This window comes from Lissotriton helveticus, chromosome 10 (genome assembly GCF_964261635.1).
Source record: "Lissotriton helveticus chromosome 10, aLisHel1.1, whole genome shotgun sequence".
Lineage (NCBI taxonomy): Eukaryota > Metazoa > Chordata > Amphibia > Caudata > Salamandridae > Lissotriton > Lissotriton helveticus.
The window spans coordinates 828,643,562-828,656,872 of record NC_136071.1 but is presented as its reverse complement, the minus strand read 5'-3'; the positions used below and the strand labels follow the sequence as shown (position 1 = coordinate 828,656,872).

The window sequence follows — 13,311 nt, the reverse complement described above, 5'->3', positions numbered from 1 at the left end:
AAATGAAAATGAATTTGTACAACACAACCACCTCTACTTTCCAATGATGACTACAATTCACTTTATAACATCTTCCTAGTGACGAGAAGCACACAAGACATTGGCACTACCACACATTTGGATATAGCTAACATGATGAAGAATGAATAAAACAAATTGCAACTTCAATTAAAGTATTGATACTCTTTTCAACATCTGCTTAACACCATGGTATGCAAATCAGCCAGCAACCGTAAGGTGGAGATCCGGAAAGATTATCATTCATATTACCATAATTTGAATGAGAACAGTTACCTCCCACGAAGGAAAGTCAGCCCTCCAGAACAAAGTAAGAAGTCCAATAATACAACAAACATTCATTTAGTTCCGAAAAATATGGGTAGTTGGAAAATGTAGACTCTTGAAACAATATTAATGTGAACAGAACCACAGGCTAGCTTTATAGGTGTGAGCAACCGAACGAGAATCAATCAAAAGTATAGACAATGTTAATAATGCATGGAGGCATACTATGCTATTAAAAGCATGAGAGTGTTGTTGACAAGTGCTGCAACATTTATTCCGCAAACACGTCAATATCCTCTATAAGCTTAGCATTACACTCTATATGGATACAATTTATCAGGCAGGTAGATATTGTGACTGCTCTTGAACATTGCCATGGCAACTAACGAAAACGGATACATGAAGGGGAGTGGTCAGTGACATTTGTTCGCTTAAATAACAGTGGGCCGTTCAACGGATCAGCAGAACTGTGGGTGCTTTTGTCTCCTGCTACTTTACTTCATTGAGGTGCAGGACAACAGTAAGGCAGCAATCTGATGCAGTTTACGCTAAACTGTAAAGTTCATACTCAGTGGAATTCTAATTTCTCGAAATGGCATCCCCAAAACATACTTACCACTGATGCAACTAGTTTTTTCGTTTAAAATGTAGTAAGAAAATTACAGATACAAATAATTTAGCAAACTTAAAGTTTTTAGAAATGTATAACTTACCTGCTTTATTCCCGTTCTCTTCATCCTGCAAAGCAAAGGAAACGCAATGAATATACTCTGGATAATTTTTTTATACCTTTTAATGTAGCCTTAAATGAATTAATCCAAAAGCATTTAAGATAAAAACAAATAATTCAACGTGGTGCAGTGGAGCAAACAATTGAATTTCGCAAGTAAATCGTTTCAGAAAAACATCAAAAGAATTCAGAAAAAACGAATTTAAAGGTGGAATGGCGCACATTTAAAGTTACACATATTAACAACCACTCTGGGTCCGATTCTCCCCAAAAATTCAGAAAATTAAGGCGGGCATCACCGCCTGGATGTAATATTAAGACTTTATGGAATTTACAAACGTTCACAGTAGCAAGTCTGTAAAACTACACGAGCTGCAGGTTTCCAGGCTTTCTTCTGGGATGGTCATGTGACATTCCTAAGTGACTCCTACTAATGCTATGTGAAGTTCTCCTTAATGAGATCGCCACACAGAGTGCACAGGATCCACTGTGTAAAAGCACACTATTCGTTTTTTCTCCAAAAGAAAATATTTTTCCCTGTGCAAAACCCTTTCGCCTACATGCCCATTGATTCTGGTGGCGTACCATTCCCTTTCACACCCTGGAAAAGAATTTTCACCAGCTTTTGGCTGGAATTAAAATCCTACTATTTTGAACGTGGACGGTGAAATGAGGGACATTTATGAATGCAGACTAACACCTATGTTTGTGAGTGTTCACAAATTTACAAGGCTAACCACGCCTTGGGCGGCCCGTTTTCCCACCTGTTTACTGAGATGTACAGGTGTAGAGAACAACACACTCATAAATTGTCCTACGTCTGCCGTGAATCCCTTTTTGAATTCCTGCAAAAGGGCTGAATGTGGTTATATACCTGCCCTTTGTGAATAGGGCACAATATCAATGATCCCTGAATGCTACATGCATTTTTCCCTCTTAATTACAGACCTACATTGCAACATTAAATAACACTTTTGTATCACCTTTCCAGCATTTGGTTTCATTTGGCAATCTGGTATGTTCTGGGAGTTGCAAACACTAACTGCATCCAAGTATTCAACTGGACTGGCACACTGGAGACCAATCTTTGTAGCAAAATTGCAGACATTGTCTTCTGAAGAAAGGGAGCTGGGTGGAAATGCCACTTGGTTTTTTTTTTTTTTATTAAAAGTTTTTATATTTACCAACATTAATCCGCAAATGTTACAGCACATTTGTTTACAACTGACATACATATCATATTATAACTTGAAAATCCGACATCGCGGGGTAAGTAAATAAAAAAAAACAAAAAAAAAGATCTATCCCTGATACGTCCCTATCTTAAGTTTACTGCCCTCCCCATTCTGGTTTTCCAGAATTCTATGTTCTTGCTCTCCGCCCCTTCCTACCATATATTGCACATTCCAGATTATAGGTGGAGAGTAACCTAGCTAGCCAGATTTGAAAGGTTAGCGGAGCTCTATCCAACCAGGCTTTAGCTATGCAGATCCGTAATACTGCCATGGCGACAAACATGAACTCTATGTGATGTCCCTCTCCCTCCATCGTCAGCCCAAGCAGTATCAGATTTGGAGACATTACTACTGGAATCCCTAGTGTGCCTCCTACAAATGACTTTATTGCCGCTATTAATGAGTACAGTTGTGGACATTCCGCAAACATATGGACTATATCCGCATTAGCTGGGTCGCAGCGCGGCGGGCAGGTTGTTCCCGAGGTGCCCCCCCATTGTGCTATTCTAGCAGGGGTATAATAAAGTGAAAACAGCGTTTTGCAGTGTTGTGCCTGAAGAGTGGCTGAGCATAACACCGTGCAGCCTAAGTCTATTGAATCCTGGAAGTTCTCTTGCGATGAGCCTATTTTCTCCCCCCATTTTGCGGCGTACTTTCCCCTGTCATCTTCTTTCAATGTATACAGTTCTGCATACAGCTGCCGGATCGTGCAGTGCTGGCCATACCGGGGTATACAACCTTTACAACGCAACTTTTACCACGACCTACCATTACCACGCATTTTTTACAACGCAGGATCCATTACAACGCATACCATTACCACGCATGTATTTACAACGCAGGTACTTTTACAACGCATACCATTACAACGTAAGTATTGGTAAGTATATTATTTTATTAAAAATATTATTTGGTTTTTTTGGTAAAGGGGTATTTTTAGGGTTCAGGGTCAGTTTTGGGTTTTTGGGTAAAGGGGTATTTTTAGGGTTCTTCAGGGTCAGTTTTGGGTTTTTGGGTAAAGGGGTATTTTTAGGGTTCAGGGTCAGTTTTCAGTTTTTGGGTAAAGGGGTATTTTTAGGGTTTAGGGTCAGTTTTCAGTTTTTGGGTAAAGGGGTATTTTTAGGGTTTAGGGTCAGTTTTCAGTTTTTGGGTAAAGGGGTATTTTTAGGGTTCAGGGTCAGTTTTCAGTTTTGGGTAAAGGGGTATTTTTAGGGTTCAGGGTCAGTTTTCAGTTTTTGGGTAAAGGGGTATTTTTAGGGTTCAGGGTCAGTTTTCAGTTTTTGGGTAAAGGGGTATTTTTAGGGTTTAGGGTCAGTTTTCAGTTTTTGGGTAAAGGGGTATTTTTAGGGTTCAGGGTCAGTTTTCAGTTTTTGGGTAAAGGGGTATTTTTAGGGTTCAGGGTCAGTTTTCAGTTTTTGGGTAAAGGGGTATTTTTAGGGTTCAGGGTCAGTTTTGGGTTTTTGGGTAAAGGGGTATTTTTAGGGTTCAGGGTCAGTTTTGGGTTTTTGGGTAAAGGGGTATTTTTAGGGTTCAGGGTCAGTTTTGGGTTTTTGGGTAAAAGGGGTATTTTTTGGGTTCAGGGTCAGTTTGGGGTTTTTGGGTAAAAGGGTACAGGGTAAAAATTAAATATAATTACATTTAAAATACAATAAAATAAATTGATTAAATTAAATTAATTAAATTAAATTACATTACATTACATTACATTAAATTAAATTAATTAAATTAAATTAAATTAAATTACATTATATTAATTTTAATTAAAATAAATATTAAAAAAATATTATATACTTACCAATACTTACGTTGTAATTGTATGCGTTGTAAAGGTATATGCGTTGTAAATACATGCGTGGTAATGGTATGCGTTGTAATGGATCCTGCGTTGTAAAAAATGCGTGGTAATGGTAGGCGTGGTAAAAGTATGCGTTGTAACGTCATACATCCCATCCCGGGTGAGTGACAGTAGCCTGACTCCACTGGGAAAGGCAGCACGCACAGGAGTGACATCTGCAGTCATTTGTTTAATCTATTTTTACATTGCAGGCTATTTCTTCTAAGGCCGACATTTTAATTGTTTATTCACTTAGTTGGCAGCCTATTTTCACTGTGTTAGCGGCGTCATGCAGAGTTAAGTGCAGGCGCTAGCCCGTAATTTTAAATACAAAGCAGTTTGTTTCTCACTGTTTTTTGGCTCCCTTTGCCCCGGTCCATCGCGGCTCCTCTGCCGTTGCGTGGAGGGCTTGTCTCCTACCGCGGCTCTTCGTGCCGGTCCGGTGGAGTTTGGGCGCCATATTGAGAGGAGCGTGAAGGGCTGAAGGACCGGAGTTAGCGGTCCAGTCGCCCAGGCTCTCCCGCATAAAGCTGAATGTGTCTAGGGAAGCGCAGCGGACGAGCGCAGCGGGCGCGACGATGGCGCGCCGGAGGTGCGCCAGAGGTAAGCCCGTCTGCGCCCGTCCGCGCACGCCCGGGACCTGGGGCCTGTCCCCCTGGCCAACTTATTAAATACTCCGCCCTGGACTTAATGACTCTTAAACCTCCACTGGGCCATCCACTGCCTTTACCATCAGTCACGCTAAAACACATTCAATTTTTGGGCATTTTTAAACCTCTTCCATTGATTGCTCATCCCAAACATAATACTCCCATACGTTCGGATTGTGGCCCTTTTCATAATGCAACGCACGACCTGCGTTGTATTTACTTAAATACTAGGTCACTGATTAAAAACCAAGTGGATATCTTTCTCCTACTGACCCAGGAGAAGCCGGATATCCTTTTACTGACTGAAACCTGGATTACCCCCAACTCTTTACCAGATATCCTTGCCTCACTCCCTTCGGAGTATTACATTCTCACAGCTAACCGTACCCCTGGGAAAACAGGGGGCGGAGTGGCGGCCATCATCCTTAAGACCTACCAGTTCCGAGAACTGTCCCCTCTAGTTCTCCCAGGTACTGAGAATTTAGTTATTAAATTGGACTCCGAGAGCGGGGCTCTGATATTAGTACTAATTTACCGCCCACCCCAACACATGGCTAACTTCTCCTCACTCCTAATAGAACAGTTGGCTTCGTATGTCGTCAACTACTCTAAAACTATTCTAATAGGAGACCTAAACTTTTGGTTCGATAATGTGGGAGAAGACCCCCAGGCTGCTGAGCTTAAGGACCTACTGGAGGATCTGAATCTGACCCAGCACATTCATCTCCCCACCCACCAGAAAGGTCACAGCCTTGATCAAATTTGGGCACATAATTTACCTATTCCCACACTTTCTATTTCCCCCTGCATCTGGTCAGACCACTATTTTATCCATTTTTCACTCCGAATGGGAGGGATGACCAAAACCAGGCCACCAGTGGCCAAAGAGTTTCGTAAATGGAAGTCCTTGGACCTTCCTGGTTTTTTAAAGACCCTGACCACTACCCTTCCTTCCTTGGGCGAGGACGCAGAATCTAGCGAAGGGGTGCTCTCAAACTGGCTACTTCAAGCAGCCGACCTTCATGCCCCCGTGGTGAGCCTTCCAAATCTACGAGGGAATGACGCCCACAAATGGTTTTCCCCTGAATTAAAATTACTTAAATTGGGGATTAGACAAAAGGAAAGGAAGTGGAGAGCAAATTACTCGTCACAAGATAGAGAAATATATTGTTCGGCAAGGAAACTATCAAAAAACCTTGCATCAACATAAGACCAACTACTTCTCTGCAAAAATGTTTAACTCTACGAATAGGTCCAAAGATATTTTTAACATCGTGAATGAGCTCTGTGATGACAATCGAACCGCCCAGTCATTAGCACCCACGCAAAAACTTTGTGATTCCTTGAACGAGTTCTTTTTTGAGAAAATCGTGACCATCAAACAGAGTATCACTAGTTTCCCCACCCCACTACCTCTGGCCGACGCTTTTTACAATCCCTCTACGTTTTATGTATTTCCCCCCATCGACTCCAAAACACTATCTGAACTGATGGCACGTGTTAAGTCAGGATCACCAGATGACATTTGTCCACCTTACATAATTAAGGAGATAGCACAGGCTATCCCCCAAAGCATTCTCCCGCTCTTAAATAAATCTCTTGAACAAGGCATGGTACCTGATAGTTTTAAGCAAGCACTGCTGATCCCTTTGATCAAGAAACCTGGCCTGGATCTTCATGATCCCTCAAGTTACAGGCCGATCTCCTTGTTGCCTTTTTTGTCGAAAATCCTAGAAGCACATGTTTCCAACTGTTTATCCAACTTTATCGAAAGTACAGAATATCTTGAACCCAATCAGGCAGGGTTTCGTCCCTGTCATTCTACAGAGACAGTGATTTTGGCAGTTCAGAACACCTTGCGTTGCAACGCAGACAGGGACGTCCACCAGGCACTGGTACTTCTGGATTTGTCGGCCGCGTTCGACACGGTTGACTATGCCATCTTGGTCAACCGTGTCGAACAAGCCGGCCTCAGGGGGCCTGCCTTGTGCTGGCTGAAGTCCTTCATCTCCAGCCGCACTCAAGCTGTGAGATTGGGAACATTCACAGCCCCCAAGAGAAAGTCCACCTGCGGAGTGCCTCAGGCATCGTCTCTGTCTCCACTTCTATTTAATTTGTATCTGCGCCCCTTACTTTACTCTTTGAAAAATTATAAGGTCACTATTTTTAATTACGCAGACGACCTGCAACTGGTGTTTCCTCTGAATTCCCTTGATGCCGCGTCGGAATTTCAACAGGTCATGTGCCACATCCAGAGATGGATGAATCTAAACTACTTGAAACTTAACCCAGGCAAGACAGAGTTGGTCCTGCCTGGGAAAAGTGAAATTAGCTGGGGGCCTCACTTTTGGCCTCCTGACCTGGGTGCCCCTCCGACTAAATCTAACACTGTCAAGAGTCTAGGGGTTACTCTTAGCAACGATTTATCTCTTAAAGCCCAGATTGGAACGTTGTATCCTCTAGTTTTTTCCAACTGCGGAAGATTAAGAAAATTTCTCATTTGTTGACCCACTCTGCCCTCATTCAAGCAGTCATTGCCCTAGTCTTGTCCCGCCTAGATTATTCTAACAGCCTGTACCTAGGACTCCCAGCTGGGCAACTGAAAAGATTACAGTATGTCCAAAATCAGGCAGCTAGGCTTATCTATAATTTACCCAAATGGCAATCTATCAGGTCAGGACTAGTCAACCTTCACTGGTTACCAATAGGTCAGAGAGCTATATTTAAAACCGGTTGCATTATATTCAAGGCTTTACAAGGGAAAGGCCCCAAATTTATGATCAACCTGGTGTCTAAATATACCCCTTCACGCAATCTTAGATCTGCTCACAAAGATCTGTTAACTATCCCCTTAGTTAGGAGGAAGCGTCAAGGTGGTAGCTCGTTTCAGTTCTTGGCCGCCTCTTTGTGGAACTCTCTGCCTTCCTCCTTGAGACAAAGCGATAGTCTCCTCAATTTTAGACACGCCTTTAAGACCTGGCTTTTCAGACAGGCATATCCTTAGATTAGTTTTCGGACTCTCATGTTGTTGTGCTGTTGTGTTGTAGTTCCCAAAAGTTTCGATAGCGCCATGAAGCCCACGGGCGTACGTGCGCTGTATAAATTAAATTTAACATAACATAACCACTCTGTACATACTCCAATATTTTGCACTGCCCAAACCCCAGTGTACCTCCCTGCTTGTTCATGAAGTAGCTTCTCAGCTGCAAATACTTAAAGAAACTCCTTCCGTCTAATGTATACTTTGTTTGTAACTCCTGAAACAGAAGAATGCCTCCCTGATCGCAGAGATCACCTATTTTCCTAATGCCCTTTTCCTCCCATTCTCTCATAACTGGATCCCTGAATATATCCCCCGGTAGTGAGAGATTTGTATACAGCCGGGTGTACCTGTTGTATCTCCCCAATCCTAGTTTTTTGGACACTGCTGTCCACACCTTGTAGGCTGCTTTCAAAGTCTTGAACCTCGTATGCTTAAAATAACTGAAATCAACTGTGTTTAAAAAGGCATTCTTCGTACCCCCCCCCCCCCATCAGTGCAGTATATACATTTGTGAAATTAATTCCAGTGCCCCCTTGATCTTGACCCCCTCCCCCTATCATTCCCTGGAAGTACTGCAGGGCTGCTGCCCAGTAATACAGTCTAAAATCTGGAGCGCCCCAGCCCACTTTCCCTCTCGGTAGTGTGATGTGTCGATACGCTCTCCTCATTTTCCCATGCGCCCAGATAAGTCTGTTGAGGATTAATTCCAATTTGGTAAACCAAGTGTGTTCAAAGAAAAGCGGGATGGCCCTAAAAATATAGAGAAATTTGGGGAAGGTAATCATCTTTATAGCATTTATTCTGCCCATTAAAGTCAAGTGCAAATTGTGTATTCTTTCGGTATTTTTCTTCACTTTTGTTATTAAGGCATCCATATTTAATTCAACCAACTTATCCAAATCCGTAGTAATTTTAATCCCTAAATAAGTTGCCTCTGATACTATCCTATTGTCCTGATATACTGTGCTATTATTCTGTACAATCTGTGTCTTCCCCTTTTTTATTGAATACCCCGAAATCCTACCGAATATCATTGCCTCCTGCTCAATTTCCATGATAGCCCTCCCTGGGTCTGGTGTAATGATTGCCACGTCGTCTGCATAGGCAAACACTTTGTATTCCCTAGTGTGCAGCTTAACTGGAGCGATATTATTATTGCCTGCAAACCTCCGTAAAATAGGGTCTAAATATAAAGCAAATAATAGGGACGAAGCGGGGCAGCCCTATCCTTACCATTTCCGTATATCCTTTATTAATCCTGATCCTTGCCGTGGGTCCCGTATACAAGGCCTGAATTGCTTTAATAAACCCCTGGCCAATCCCAGACCAGGCCATCACCCTCCACAGATAGTTCCAGGAAACCATGTCGAAGGCCTTCTCTGCGTCGAGAAAAATAGCCGCGACAGGGTCTCCCGCGGCATCAATTATGGTGATCATTTGGCGTGTATGTTGAGTAGTTCCCTTCACTGAAATAAACCCATGCTGTGCATCACTCACCAAGCTCTCGATAACCCTACTCAGACTTTGTGCCAGTGATTTAGAAAAGATTTTAGCATCCGCGTTCATGAGCGTGATTGGTCTATAGGACCCTGGTTCTAGTGGAGGCTTATCTTTTTTGAGTATGACTATAATATCTGCCCCCGCCCATGAGTGGGGGAACTGATAACCCCTGCCGTGCCTGCCCAAGGGTCTTATGCATATCTTCCCCCAGCACATTCCAGAAAGTCTTATAAAATTCTGCCTGGATTTGGTCCGGACCAGTGGCTTTTCCCGAGGGGAGTTTCTGTATAGCTTCCTGAATTTCTTGTAATGTTAATGGTTGATCTAGCTCCTCCTTCCCCTCCTCTGTTAATTCTACATGTGGTGTCTCGGACAGGTATTCCATAATCTCGGCATCCGTGTTGGGGGGGGCCCTGATTGTATAAAGCCTCGTAAAAATTTCTAAAGGTCTCTCTGATCTCTTCCACCTTATTTGTGACCACGCCTGTCCCATTCTTGATTTCTTTTATCTCGCCCATAGCCGAGCTTTGCCTTGCTCTGATTGCAAGCAAATGCCCAATCCTCTCACTGTATTCATAACATTTTTCTTTATTGGCAAGATACCTACAGGCGGCCTTCCTCGCTATGTTTTCAGTGGCTTCTGTCTTAGCTACTTCCATCTTTAATAAGATTTCCTCTAACGGATCTTGCTTTACTATAGCCTCAATAAGAATTTCTTCTAGATCTGCCAGTTCTTTAATCTTTTCCTCTACCTTACTCCTTTTCTGCCTATCTCTATACAATGTATAGCTCAGGGTTTCCCCCCTCACTGCAGCTTTGAACGCATCCCAAGTTATGCCAGATGAAGCTGTTCCCCTATTTATCTTCCAAAATAAAGCGATCCACCGTTGCATATGCTCAAGATAGCCTTCCTCCCTAAGAAGCCCCCTCTCAAAGGTCCATGCGCTCTCCTTCCTGCTTTTATTCTTGTGAGCTAGTGATAGAATGAGTGGGTTGTGATATGATACTATTCTTGGAGTCCTTTCCAGCTGACTGCCGCTTACTAATGAACTAGAGACAAAGAAATAGTCTAACCTGGCCACCATCCTATGGGGTGCAGAGTAGTATGTGCTCCCTGTACCCGGTAAATTCTTCTCAGCCCATAGGTCTACTAGTGCATTATTCCTTACTAAGTTAACAATGGCCTGGGAAGACTTCTTCTTCCTCGCCCTGTATGGGCTCCCGCCCGTTAGACCTATTCCATCCATGCCGTTTATATTAAATTCCCATTGCAAATTATAGGTTCGGGCCAAATCGCCAGCACTGTATCTAGAAATTGGAAGATATCTGGTTCATCGTCCGTGGAGCCGTACACCGAGACAAGTGTGCATCTCCCCGCCTCGGTTTCCCCCTCCACCATCACCCATCGTCCCCATTGATCCTCTTTTTTCCTCAGGACCCTAACCCCCCCTTTTTTTTGCTAGTATGGCCACCCCTCTTGTTTTGGTGCCTTGTTTCGTGTATGCAAGTACCTCAAATCCTAGCTGGTTCAGTATTTGACTATTATTCCCTTCCACGTGAGTCTCCTGAAGGCAAATTATGTCTAATTTAAGCGTTCTCAACATGGCAGCCACTTTCATCCTTTTGCCTCCCTCATTCAAGCCGCAAATATTTATCGAGGCTATTCTTACTGTCATGCATGTTTCCTTGTGATTTCCAGCTTTACTCCTATCTTCCTGTGTGTCTTAGTCGCCCCAAAAAAAATGTGTCTGTGTCCTATTGTCTTTGTGCTGTAGTGTACCTTCCGCCATCCCCCACCCCCCCAACCCCTCCTCCCCCTGTGGAACCCCCCCCCTTTTACAAGCAAGTAGGTCAAGCATGACCTACGTGTGGCTGTAGTGGATTGTAGTGTCGCTACCCTTTCCTGCCTTGACCAGATTCATGTTTGCTGTGTTACCCCTAAGGTGCCTGAGGTGGTCTTTTCCCTCTGCTACCTTGTCTTCTTCCAATGTCTGTAAGTTCCTCTAAAAACTGGTTAGCCTTTATTTCCGAGAAAAACATCCTGACCTGCCCCCTCGTTATGACCTTAAGTCTTGCTGGGAACAGCAGATAGGCTTCTGAGTCCAGACCCTGGAAGGGGGCAATTAATTGCCTAAGCTTCCACCTCCTCTCCACCGTAACGTGGCAAAAGTTTGGTCTTGAAAAGAAGGTGACCCCCTCGGCTGTTATCTTGGAGTTAGGTCTAGCTTTATCCATTATCTCTTGCCTTGCCAGAAAATTTCCTAGGAACACCAGCATGGCCCTGGGTAGGTTATCCTGACTGCCATCCCTTCTTTTCTTGAGTGTAAGCGGAAACCGGTGAGCCCTTTGGACCTCCGTCTCCCAGTGCCAGTGTGACTCAGGAAAGGCGACCTTCAGCAGTTTAATAACATAACCCCTTGGATCTTGCCCTTCAACCCCTTCCGCCAAACCAAGAAGTCTAATGTTGTTCCACCTCTGGCGGTTTTCGAAATCCTCCATCTTCCACTGGAGATCTTCCACCACCTTCACGTGATCTCCTTTAAAGGTCTGCCAATCTGTTGCGTCGTCTTCTAGTCTGCCCGTTCTTTCTTCCACCTGGGTCACTCTTTCATCCATTTCATCAAACTTCCTGTTCATCTTCCTTAGGGAGCCTTGAATTTTTTTCGTTGCATGCCTAGCCCTCCGGCTCTCTGCTCTGGCTTCCCCCTGCATCTGCTTTAGCGTGTTAAACATTAAGTCAAGTGTGGCATGGTGCGGGGGGACCTGGTGCTGCTCCCCGCAGCTGCTGTCCGGTCCCCGAAGTTAGTTTCTTGATACACACTAGTAGTGGCTGAATAGTCCCACAATAATTTTGTATTTATACTATCAGGGGAGGCACCTCCTGCCTGCTCTCACCCCGGGTTCCTTTTTTTCCTTTGCGTGCTTTTCCCCCCAGAGCCATTAGAGCTTAAGTTCGAGTCCGAGGTATCCCCCAAGGCGCTTCCCGTCTCATCTGAGAAAAGAGAGTCTGATTCTTTGTTAACCGAAAAGAACTTGTCCAGTTCTGGTGAGCCACTACCTCTGGCCCCTTTATTCTCCTCCTTTTCTCTTTGTGAGTCTAGGCTTGCCAAGCTGCCCCACTTATTTGCTCCTTCCACCCTCCTGCTGTTGAGTCCTGCCTCGACCTGCAACAGCGCATCCAGCATGTCAGTGTTAGTGTTAGTGGGATTCACTACGGGGTTCGCTATCCCCTGTATCACATTATCGAACTCTCCCCCCTTCTGCACACCCTCCGCTCACCTCCTGTTTACTGTCCGTGTGAGCTTCTGCCAGGGTGCTTTCGGCGGGAGGCGCGTTTTCCATGCCTGACTCCGGCTCTTGCGGTTGCCTGGTAACCATGACGCTTACGTCCTAGAGGACGGCTTTCCCCGGATCAGCGTCCACCAGCAGCAATGACTGTCTCCGATCGGGCCCGGCTGCCGATGGTTTCACAGAGAATGCTTCTGTTAAGGTAGGCTGCCTTAATGCAGTTTCGCTGTTGTCACCGGCATTCTGCGTTGTCTTTCGTTCCGAGCCCCTTCCTTTGTCTAGCTTTTTGAGCTGAGCCTTTGTTGCCGTACTAGTAGTTGCTGCCGATCGCGTTGTGCTGTTAGGCTTCCTCACGTTGCTCGCCAGTCCCGGGATGTCGCGCTGCCCCATCGGCTTTGTCGTGTTAGGATGAGCAGGTAGCAGCTTTTCTTTCTCAAGTCTCGAGCGCTGTGCCATTTCTCCCACTGCAGTTTAATGAGTAGCACCACAATAGACATTTTTCCACCAGGCTCTCACTAATAAAAGTAACGAGCAGGGCCCCTGGTTTAATCGCTGATCTAGGCGTACGGCTGCCTTCTCCTTTGTCTGGGGTTCAGAGCTCCACAGCATGCCCGTATTTCTCGACCGTCAGCATCCCGCACAGGAGAGGGTAAAGATGCGACTGCCTTCTATAATCCTCTAGCGGCCATCTTGCCAGGAAATGCCACTTGCAATGCATTAGAGTGCCAGTATTCCTCGAAGAGGAG

General features: G+C 44.5%; 1 protein-coding gene across 2 annotated transcripts in view; it reads right to left on the bottom strand.

The window, feature by feature from the left end:
- ARHGAP21 (Rho GTPase activating protein 21) overlaps positions 1-13,311 on the bottom strand; it is a 545,637-nt gene that overhangs the window by 285,594 nt on the left and 246,732 nt on the right. For both annotated transcript variants that reach the window (XM_078663440.1, XM_078663441.1), the window contains one exon: positions 999-1,023. In XM_078663440.1, coding sequence (XP_078519566.1) covers positions 999-1,023 — 25 coding nt within the window. The remainder of the gene's footprint in view (positions 1-998; positions 1,024-13,311) is intronic.